General features: G+C 41.8%; 1 protein-coding gene across 1 annotated transcript; it reads right to left on the bottom strand.

Annotated features, from left to right (window-relative positions):
* Positions 1-8960: 8960 nt before the first annotated feature.
* Positions 8961-10944, bottom strand: LOC147420688 (uncharacterized). Its single transcript, XM_086504735.1, has 3 exons — positions 9660-10944; positions 9433-9610; positions 8961-9330 (listed from the first exon to the last, which is right to left on the bottom strand). Exons 1-3 carry the CDS (start codon positions 10541-10543, stop codon positions 8974-8976), a joined length of 1419 nt encoding a protein of 472 aa, XP_086360861.1. The 5' UTR covers positions 10544-10944; the 3' UTR covers positions 8961-8973.
* Positions 10945-11882: the final 938 nt, after the last annotated feature.

The following is an 11882-nucleotide window of genomic DNA, read 5'->3' on the forward strand; positions in this document are numbered from 1 at the left end:
ATTTTATGAAAGGCTTCTTCAAAAAGATGGTAGTGATGCTACATTTGTGTTTTCCATGTTGACTTCTAATATTCTATACATACTGGGTCGAAGTTCACTTTTATTAATTAATTTGCTCAGCGTATCCGCCATGGCCTTAAGCGTCAAATGAAGTGCCCGACTTGGGTCCGGTGCATGCGCGAGGGGTCACCTTCAAGGCACCTCCAGCAACGTCTCCCGCTCTTGTAACCGCCCCTCCCTGTTGTATTGACTCCTCGTCTCTCGCTCTTGCACCCGCCCCTTGCTGTTGTATTGGCGCACTATCTGCGTCAGTTTGTTTGGCTTCGTTGCACCCGATGCACGCACCGTCTCCCCATGCTGCCTGCGCCACCTTCATCATGCAGCTCGGTGTGCGTCGTTTCCCCCTCCTACGCCCGCGACTCCCTGCATGGGGCAGCTACAGAACACGTAATGTCTGCGTGCAACAGAGACACACACACAGTGCGCACGCACTGCAACCCTTCCAGACCCTACATCCTTTGCATCCCTGCGTACACGCAACGCCTTTTCCGCGTATCAGGCCTCCAATCGTGGGCGCACACTATGTCTACCTCTGTCGCGACACACAACGGATTTTTTTCTGTCTCTCTCTCTCTCTCCCTCTCTCTCTACGTGCCTTGCCCTTGCATTTTCTTATCCAACCTCTTGGACAAGCATCTTCCCACATTCTAACTAATGTGTCCTGCTGCAAAGATTACCCACATATTGGGTCATACTTTAGAGCGGCATACTGGGTCTACATCATTTGATTAGACCAAATCTCACCAGATGCTCTTTAATCGCTCCTCTTCACAAAAACAAAACTATCTCCATGGCCTCTTCCTGCGCCCTGTTCCCTGGTCACGTCCTGGTCGTCCTTCCGCCTGGCTCCCATGCTCTGCAATGGCGTTCGCAGACGTCCACGCTGAGGCTTGCAGGTTTAACGTCGAGCAACCAAGCTTTGTACACAACCTCTCTCTCTCTCTCTCTCTCTCTCTCTCAAAGCAACGCCAGCTCCACCGATTCCTGTATCTCTCCGATCTCACTTCAGCTCTCAAGACTCTGCGCATGAGCACCAAGTCTGCCATCCAGAGGTGTGTACTGCAATGGCGATAGCATGAAGATCTACAAAATTAAATCTCTCTCTCTCTCTCTCTCTCTCTCTCTCTCTCTCTCTCTCTCTCTCTCCCCGCCTACGTGCACGACACATGTTGTCTTTGATCTCGCGTGACCTTCGACCCAAGCAGTAGGCTGCCTACCTCCAACACCTGCCACATCGCATCTGTGTATGCATGATGTGCGTGCAGAACTGACGTCATTTTGTCAACCACTCCAAGAGAGAGACTGAGTGCCCTTCCTCCACGCGTCAAAAACATACAAATCACACGCTGACCACTCAAAAGCGAATCTCAATTCTGAAGAAGGAATAAACATTAGAAAATCTTGAACAATCCAACAAAAATAGATACACGTTTCTTATTCAAACTTTTACATCCTTTTAAACAAAAGTATCTCCCGTAGAAAATCTTGAACAATCCAACAAAAATAGATACACGTTTCTTATTCAAACTTTTACATCCTTTTAAACAAAAGTATCTCCCCAGATACCCTCTAATGAGAGGTGCTTCAAAATTGGGGAGACATGCTTGAAGGATCACTTTGGAAGAAGTATAGATGTCAGGACTCAGGAGATCATTGTCTCATAATGTAAGAATCTGAATACGTCATGCTCCTACGAAACCTTTGCCCTACATAAGTAATACTTGTCGACAATTACTGAATAAAGCTTGCCACGAGTGCCACATGCCAAGTTAATGACGGCAAAAAAATAAAAAATTCTTTTATGCCATACTCACAATTGTGAGGGAAGTAGCACTCGGAAAAACTGTTTTCCAAAACTTGACGAACCTACATATGAGAAATAGTAGAGGTGATTGCCTAAATTTGTAGGCCTTTACATTAAGTTTTTCTATTCTTCAAGCACTGGACTCGAGATGTTATATTAACTCAGCAAAGAATCTAGAATGAACCTCACGTAGTACGCGCGTCTTCAGGGGATAACTTTTCCAAGTAGGATTCAACACATTTCTTTTGAGCCAAAATGTGCCTATGATTTTCATCAAATCGTTGGATGGGAATCTTGTAAGATCCTCTAGTCAAACCTGTCACACGCGAGGCAAGAAGGACAGGGAAGGCAAGTGATCTTGGCAGGTGGGACAAAAGGCAACGTATATGAGCAGTAGATTGCACGGTGCGAGGTGAAGGGAGGGCCCGGGCGAGCGAAGGAAGGCGGCTACAGCAGTTGGATGAGGTTCAAGGAACGGGTTGCTGAGGTCAGCCTGTTTTAAAATAAAAGCGGAAGGCTTGCTGACAAGCACTGCAGTTGGTTGACGTGGTTAGTGGAAGAACTGCTTAGTAGATCGAGTCGAGCTCAAATCGCAAATCGTAATTATTCTTTTGGTGCTTGGTGTACCTCATTACTGGCGTACGAATCTGGGTATTTGGGAAGATTCGAAAGCAATATAATAAGCAATCAACCAATATGTGCCATAATCTAGAAAGATTTTTTTGCAAGCAAAAGGAAGCGAAAGAGACGCGGGGGGGGGGGGGGGGGGGGGGGGGGGGGGGGGGGGGGGGTGTTTGGTTCAAAAGGGCGGATACTTTCTCTCTCTTTGGTGGTGTTTGTGTGTGTGTGTGTATAAGTTTGGGAACAACACTATCAATAGAGGCATATTTGTTTGGGGGCAGGGAGCGTGGCAGCACAGAAGACACGAGGGAGGTTGGGAGGCCTGTAGCGACTCGCGAGGTGGAGGAAATGGAGGGGAAAAGAGGGAGGCTGCAGTAGAGGGAGGCTGCAGTAGAGGGAGGCCTGTAGTGATGCATGCAAGGGACGACATGGTAGCATGATCTTGAAAGATCGGGAGGTGAGAGGCTTGTGGGGCAACGATTCTCTCTCTCTCTCTCTCTCTCTCTCTCTCTCTCAACCAGTCCTTGTCTCTCAGGCTCATGCAAATGAGCAGGGTAGTCCTCGAATTCTTTGCTTGTCCCCTTGCGAGACCACAATAGTGCCATGTTGCGCACTATCTCCCTCTATCTCTTTCTTGCCACACTCCCCTATGGAACAAAAGAGCCCTTGGGCAACATGCAATATGGCCGGGCAGAAGGGAAACCGACATAAGGGGAAGCAAGCTCGGGAGGCGAGGGAAATTTAATTATGGAATCCAATAAGGATTCCATCTAATAGATATTGTAGAGCCAAATAAGTGGTGCCAATCTTTTTTAGGGCTATATATTTCATAAGTGAAAATGGGTGGTTTTGTCTCCCTCGTCCTCCTAACGTGCGTCCCTTTTTCTTCCTCAGACAGGGAACACAGGCAGCGCCCTCCACAAAAAGACCAAAGTGGGATGTCACTCCTTCAATCGGGCCTACCTTGCACAGATAGTGATAGGGAACCAGAGAGAGAGAGAGAGAGAGAGAGAGAGAGAGAGAGAGAGAGAGAGGGTGCCTCTGCAGCTTGGGGCCCCCTTAAACAGGGATGCGAAGAAGAGAGAGAGAGTCTCTACCCGAAGGAAAGAGTGAGAGAGAGTTAGGCTGGCTAACTCGACTGAGGTTAGCTCTACAGGTCTTGTTGTTAGACACATTACACCCAAAAAATTCACCTCGTGCTCTCCCCCTCTCCTCTCTCCCCACGTGCGACTTTCCCTCTTTTTAACCTTTGAGTCATGCAAGCATCTACGCTTATTCCCTTTAATACACCCCATACCAAAATTGGCGAGACCTATGGCTATATCTATACTCTTTATAATGCAGCTTAAATTTTCAAAGGAGAGACCCTCCATGTGTCACTCACTCCTTCACTTAAGAGAAAACCTCTCTAAAATGCAAAAGGGAGAGTAAGATTGTAAGAAACAACAAGCAGGTTTTGAGCTTTTGTAAGAATGCAAAAGGGAGAGTAAGATTGTAAGAAACAACAAGGAGCTTTTCAGCTTTTGTCAGGATGTAAAGTCAAAAGGATTTCTTTTTCTTTAGTAGTAGAAAGTGCTTTAGTCATAAAAAGTCAAATACTTTCTCTTCTACAAAGAATAAATGTACTGGTTAAAATGCACATAACAAAAAAGAGATAAATTTAGTGGAGATTTTATTATTTAATAAAAATTTAATTTTTAAAGATATATTTGAATTTTTTTTTCAAGAGATTTTTTTAAGACCAATAATGATATATATATTTTTAAAGTTTTTATTTCTTTAAAGAGATTGGAAAAAAAAAACAACTTGTGTGGTGTCGACTTGGGGTAGTTTCACTTTGAGAAAATATATGTAAATGAAGGAGTAGTTATCCATGTTATTGACCATGAGAGAGAGAGAGAGAGAGAGAGAGAGAGAGAGGAGAGAGAGTCACATTGCATGTGTGTACGTATATGTGCACGTGCACACGAGAGAGAGAGAGAGAGAGAGAGAGAGAGATTCTTTCGAGCTCATAGGGCCCCGTCTCACCAAGGACACCCTTCAAGCCCATCAAATTTCTCGGGTCGTGGGGGGGGGGGGGGGGGGGGGGTCACTTAATATTTAAGCGACTATCACGTGAGTACAGGAGAAGGGGTTATTAATTTTTTTCCTCACATTTTCACATACAAAAAGATACCATAAAATGTATCAAATATTTTTTTTATAGAGTGAATTATTTGTCAAAAATTTATACATAAGGAGTTTAAAAATAGTCCTTGAATGCACTTGATACACAAAATTTATATTTAGTGACACACCAAGTCAAATTTCCAAGATAATATGGTTGTAATAGCGTATTTTCAAAAGGGTAGCTAACATTTTTCACCCATAGAAAATAAATAAAATGCCCAACAAAAATCAACCCTCATTGGCATCCCAAATAGGGAGAGAGATTGTCCAATTAACGTACCTTTTACCAATTCTTGAATATTTTGTCCTTTTCGTTTTTAAGAGTTAAACCGTGGAAAATGCTTAAAAATCAATAAATTCTCTAAATTTTGGTAGGCAAACGTGCCTATCAAAAATCAACCTCACACACACACACACACACACACACACACACACACACAGAGAAAAATGTTTTAGCGTCAAACGAATGACGCAGCAAGCAGAAGGGAGAAGAGGAGAAAGAGAGAATAAAATGTTTAAGTGTGTAAGAACAATCTAAAAAGACGCTAAAGTTACACAACAAATCTTTAAGACTTGAATATCTATGGAAAGGAAAGAGAGAGAGAGAGGGAGAGAAGAAGAAGAAGAAGACGAAGAATAATAATAATAATAATTTTAATCCCAAAAAACAATCCCAGAAGATATATATGGCAACTTGGGTGAGAATAAAGTTATTTTTGTTTCATCTTCTAACTCGCTCTCTCTCTCTCTCTCTCTCTCTCTCTCTCTCTCTCTCTCTCTCTCACACACACACACACACACACACACACACACACGTGTCTTGAAAAAAGAAGAATTTAAAATGTTGTAGGAGCGATCAAATGAGATCTCAAAGATATATTCGATGGTCTCAAGTTCAAGACCTTAGAGAGAGAGAGAGAGAGAGAGAGAGAGAGAGAGAGAGAGAGAGAGAGAGAGACCAATCATAGTCATCTATACTTTTATTTACAAAGATTAAGAAAAAGGAGTTTGTTCATCCTTTTCATGCATTGACTTGAGGTCATCACTTCAACCGCACTTCCAATATTTCAACAACTATACCACGATGACAAGTCATATGTGTATGCACACATAAGCTCCATGCAAACTGCTATCCATCTAATATGTGGGTGTGGGTGTGGGGGTGTGTGTGTGTGTGTGTGTGTGTGTGAGAGAGAGAGAGAGAGAGAGAGAGGGTTTGGGGGGGTGGGGACGAAGGGAGCATAAAAGTTTTGAATGTCATAGTTATTTACTATAACAACAACAAGAGGCTTCAAGACCTATGTGACAAATCTTCGATATAAGAATATATATATGTACACACACACACACACACACACATATATATATATGTATGTATGTATGTATACATATACATATACATATACATATATAGATACACACACACACACACACATACACACACACACACACAAATACACATATATACATGTATGTGTGTCTATATATACTCAAGTAGGGTATGATACTCATATTCTCAAATTTTCAAGGAACCTAATGTGTACACAAAAAGAGGTTGTTCTACATTGCCTCAATGTCTAATCACACATTTAACAGAGCGACAATTAAGCCAAATGGTTGGTATAGTAATAGATTGTGCACAAGGAAATAGGTTTAAGTTGGTTGAATACAATCTGCTCTCTCAAAGAAGAATATGGTTTTGTAATTAGAGGATAAGATAGATAGAGATCAATGGCATGCATGATTTTAGTCACAATCTCAATTTTACACCACGTCCTTCAGTTTAGCATAATGGCCAAAACTCCTACAAGAATAAACAATTGAGCAACCTTACTTTGCTTTCATCTCTATTACATTTTAAGATGCAAATGATGTGAAAAGTGTACATGAATAAATAGTGTGCACCTTATTATACTAAGATGCTTATGTATTGTTGTGATTAGGTAATGAAGTATACCATTACCATGCTTGTGAACATAGACAGAGATCCAAGAGAAGCACCTAGAGAGCAACATAGATGTAAGTACATTCTTAATATTAAAAGAACGTCGTCTCATCTCTTTGAAACTTGAAGCTTTTCTGGTACATTGGAAACTATGAGCCCTTATATTTTCACAACTCTACTCTTAGACATGAAAAGTTTCATAATTACACACTGTAGCAATTATGGGCCTTCATCTTTAAAAACTTGCTGGCTTACCCAGTTTATACTTCTCGACTTGGTAGCACTTTTGTCAACTCTAGGTAGACCAAGGGAAAGATGGTCTTCTTTCCATATAAGAAGTTATGTTGTACACTTATACCATGTCTTTCTCATACGAAAGACGCAAGGATATAAGTAAGTAAGAGAGTGGAGTAGAGACATTGAATTCAATTGTGTTCCTATTTTTGAAGCCAATTCTAGAACGCACTCCATTTTCAAAAAAAACTTTATTGCTACATTGATTCCAGTTGGCTTTCATCTCTTCATACCATGCTAACTTACCTAATCTATATAATCAACATTGCTAGCATTGCTAAACCAAAATACACCAAAAGGAGGAGACTCTCTCTCTCTCTCTCTCTCTCTCTCTCTCTCTCTCTCCCCCACAATAGAAGTAGAGCACTCCTAAGTTTTTTGAACAAGGGTTAGCATCTTATGAAAAACAATGTCTATGAGAAGCTCCCAAGCTTGGTATCAAGAATGCTTTGTATAATCTTACATATATTTATGTTTGTTAGAATATTCAAGAGGTTTTGTAATGCATTACTTTTAGAAATGCAATAGAATATACATGTAGGAATAGAGTATTGATAGTGTTTCACTTGGAAGAGAAGATATCCCTACAACAATTGAAGCTATGTTTCTTTGGCCGCAGCAACGCGCAGGTCACATACTAGTATTTCATAAGTGAAAGACCCATTTTCTTTGTGATGGCAAAGCTTTAGTCTTCGCTTTTTCTTGCAAGAGGGGATTGAATAATCATCGGATTTTTTTTTTGCGGTACTCACAATTGTGAGTTGAACTAATCATCGTCTTTTTTTTTTTGGTGCAAAATTCACAATTGTGAGAGATTGTATTAGAATGTCATAGAGAAAATTACAACCTTCAACTTCAAGCTCTTGTCGAGTTTTGAGATTCCGAAATTACGTTAGATTCAAGCTGACAAGCTATTATCAAGAACTCATCTGAATGGCCCGGGTTGCCTTGAGCTAGTCATCTGAGTTGTGATCTACCACATATATAAGCTCCTCACTTTCTTATACAATCACTGAGAAACTAGCCATAGAAAAGTCGTTATCAAAGACGTGGCACTTCCTGGCCTTCCAAATATTATGGAAGAAGCAAAATCTCACAATTTGGGTACAAACAAGAAGGACAGGACTTTGAAACTATTTCCCCCCTATACAAAAATCATTCTTGAAGAAGCCTACTTCCACGTTCTTTGTATCCACTTGCACACCTTCCCCGCCATTCCTCTAATAGCCGGACATACCAAGAACAAGTGTGCGAGATCTTCACTAGCCCCTTAGCACCTTGAGCATCTATCAAATCCAATGCCCCGTGCTTGAATCTTGATGTCCATCGGTAGGGCCCCCCATAGCACCTACCAAAGAAACACCTTCATATATTGGAGCCATTGTGATCCCCAAATGTTCATTATGACCATGGCCCATCGGTCTTCCAACCATTGTTTTTTCCACTGTTTGTTCAAGGGGACGAACTAATCATCGTCTTATGTATATGTATATGTAGGCTACTCAAAGATAGAAAGATAGATAGCTCAAATTATATGTGACATTTGTTTTCTTGTTTCTATAAAGAAGGACATTGTGTAATAGGTAGTCCAAACTTAGATGGTATCTCACAAGATACTCGCTTTGGGAAAAGGAAAAGGGAAGAGTTTGGATGATAAAAAAGCTTTTTTTAAATGAAAAACCTTTTTCCACGTGCAATGTGGAGATATTTTCTCCCTCTCTCTTGGGTACATACCGGTACACTTCAAAATAAGTTCATTTCTTTGAAGATGCCAAGGAATCTTGAAGGTGAAGGATCGCCATAATAAACAACAAGTCATAAAAACGGGTAAGGCATAAATTCAAGTTGACCTGTAATGACAAGTAAACAGAAACGACAATTACAAGAAATAAAGAGACATTGATAGAGAACGAAGAGCAATCAGATTAAATTCTTGAACGGAAACATCCGATTACATTATTGAGTCTTATCAACTGGTAAGCCATAAATTCAAGTTGACGTGTAATGACAAGTAAACAGAAATGACAATTACAAGAAATAAAGAGACATTGACAGAGAATGAAGAGCAATCATATTAAATTCATGAATGGAAACGTCCGACTACATTATTGAGTCTTATCACAAGTGCATTCAATTTATTTAATTGCACTTGTAAAGATGAAACCTCCTTGCGTAATGACAATATTTGCTCCTCTAGTTGAGCTACTTGGATATCCGCTACATTTACTTGACAATCTTGAACTACATTTTTTATTGACTCTACAGACTCTTTTATGAAGGACTTAAGGGTGCCATTGTCATGGCCATGGACCTCAGTCCAAATCTGTAGCAAGATTTCCTTTAATCTTTCGACGAGGCCTTCCTCCACTCCCTCCAATGTGTCCTGCGTGTCAGTGGACTCCATAGCATTCAAATGACCTCCCTCCTCCATTACGATCTACATAAACAAGAATGAACCCAACAAGTTAGAATCCAACGGCAGAAAAATGAGGTTCAAGGAAAACAAATAGTCATGCATTATAAACCTTTAAGATGCAACAAGTATTGCCTCTGTACGATGCACGAGAGGCATGAAATCATCGCCTATCTGTGTGCCATCGTCGTCATCGTCACTGTCATCAATGATAATAACATTGGCTTTTGAATCGTCAACATTGGTCTCTTTAAATGCAGTCGTATTGGTAAGCTCCTTGCTATTCACAGACAGTAACAAGTACCTAAAGCAATGAACGCATGGAAAAGAAAGCAGAATAATATGATGCTAACCTTTCTATACCATCCCATCGGGACCTAAACCAATCGGCTCTTGGTTGTGCATTGGCGTACAAGTCATCGGCCACAAAAATGTTGACTATGTCCTGGTAAGACACGATTGAGGGAAAAGCCATGCAGCACCACATTGCTCTTATCTTGTTCAAGTACATTCCTCGGCCTTGGTAAGGAATGATCCACGACGATGAAGGGTAGTATTTTTCGGTACGCACCATGATGTGCAAGGTGGACAAGAAATCGTTCCCTAGAGGGTGCCGCATTTTAAACTTCCAATACATTGCAGCACGGTCAAAAATATTGTTCGGTGTTAGACATACCCTGTTCTTGAGGTCGTCTACACCGTAAGGGGTATAAAACACTACACCCTTGTTGATATCATCAACAGTGACATTGTGAGTCAGCTTTTGGAAGTGCGCCTCCCCTTCGTCCTTCATGCAGTAGCCTACCATCCCCTGGAAGGTATGCATATTTTTTTGCTTTAGAGCTCTGCATAGGATGTTCGCACCTGCTGACCCTTCCTTGTCCCAACCCAAGTATGACTTCAGCGTCTTGTTGGTGGCAATAAGAGACGACGACAGCATATGAACCACCATCTGAAAATGCAAATGGAACACACTGCCTCCTCTTTCCACTGCGCACACCCCCGCTAATGTTTCCTTCTGCAAGAATTCGTCAACACGTGGAAGAAGACATGTATCTATGTTCTCCCCTCTCACGGAGATTGTGACACTCACGTCCGTTAGCTTTTTTGGCTTCTTCGACTCGTTTGAGGACCTCTCCTCTGCGGTCATTCGAGGACGCTCCCTCTTCTTAACGGGGACGCCTTCTTCGCTCGCACTATTGGCCGCACCTCTCGCACTATTTTTCAACGAAGCCATTGTGTATGCGTGCTCTCTCTAAATAAACTAACTGCCATAGAGAAAGCTTTAAGCAAGCTTATGTCCTCTTTTGTAGACACTCATTTAAAAGCACCTAAAATACAACCCTCACATTCGTGTACCCGGATGAATGGACCTGCTGTAAAATTTCTCTCTCTCTCTCTCTCTCTCTCTCTCTCTCTCTCTCTCTCTCTCTCTCTCTCAGACACACACACACACACACACACACAATTATTTGTGTGAGACTTAGCAGACAACGACCATCTCAATTTCTCTCTCTCTCTCTCTCTCTCTCTCTCTCTCACACACACACACACACACACACACACACACACACACACACACACACACACACTCTGCACACACGAGATTGTGAACCTGGCAGTCTTAGCACACACACATCAAATTACTTCTACTGCTGCGCTCTTTTGAGACCACCTTGTGTGTGTGTGTGTGTGTGTGTGTGTGTGTGTGAGAGAGAGAGAGAGAGAGAGAGAGAGAGAGAGAGAGAGAGAGAGAGTGTGAGAGAGAGAGAGAGAGAGAGACCACCTGCGATGGGACTTGCCTTCGTGGAAGTCGCCCTACTACAGACCTTCGTGGAAGTCTCTCGTGTATATTTCCATTGCGCAGTGGAGCTGCAATCGCTACAAAATTTCCATGCAGTGGACTGCGACTTGGTTTTGCTGGGCTCCGTTACTTTCGTTGGACTCTAGTTTCGCTGGACTCCGCCTGTGTTAGTTTTGCTAGACTCCGCGTGGCATCTACCTATATTCTAGCTATCAACGATTTTAAAAAAATTGTTGGCACATACTACTGCGACCACATCTCAAGAACAGGTTGCCCGTTACAAAGATCGATGTCTCTCTCTCTCTCTCTCTCTCTCTCTCTCTCTCTCTCTCTCTATATATATATATATATATATATATATATATATATATATATGCAACGGAGATACTTTCTCTCTCTCTCTCTCTCTCAAACGCTTGCGTGAATCAATTCGATGTCTCTGTCGTGACTCGTATCAGCAGTTTCTACACAGAGGACGAGCATGGCGAGAGGAGGCAAGTCATGGGCAGGGGTAGGTGCACGAGACGAAAGCGAGGGCGAGGACTTGGCAAACCAACAAAAAATGAGACTGCAGCCAGTAGGTGGATGAGGGGGATCTTGAAAGATTCCACCTAAAGGAATGAAGTGGAGCGAGGTAGGAGCCATGTATGTGAGAATTTTGGCGTAGTGAGTTACAGAAATTCTTTCTCATGCTTTTATCCCCGTCACAAATTTTCTTTGCACCAGGACTTAAGTATCTAAATTTACAAACAAGAGTTCTTATCAATCACAA

The sequence above is a fragment of the Adiantum capillus-veneris genome, chromosome 28 (assembly GCF_014529385.1).
Source record: "Adiantum capillus-veneris isolate H3 chromosome 28, ASM1452938v2, whole genome shotgun sequence".
NCBI lineage: Eukaryota > Viridiplantae > Streptophyta > Polypodiopsida > Polypodiales > Pteridaceae > Adiantum > Adiantum capillus-veneris.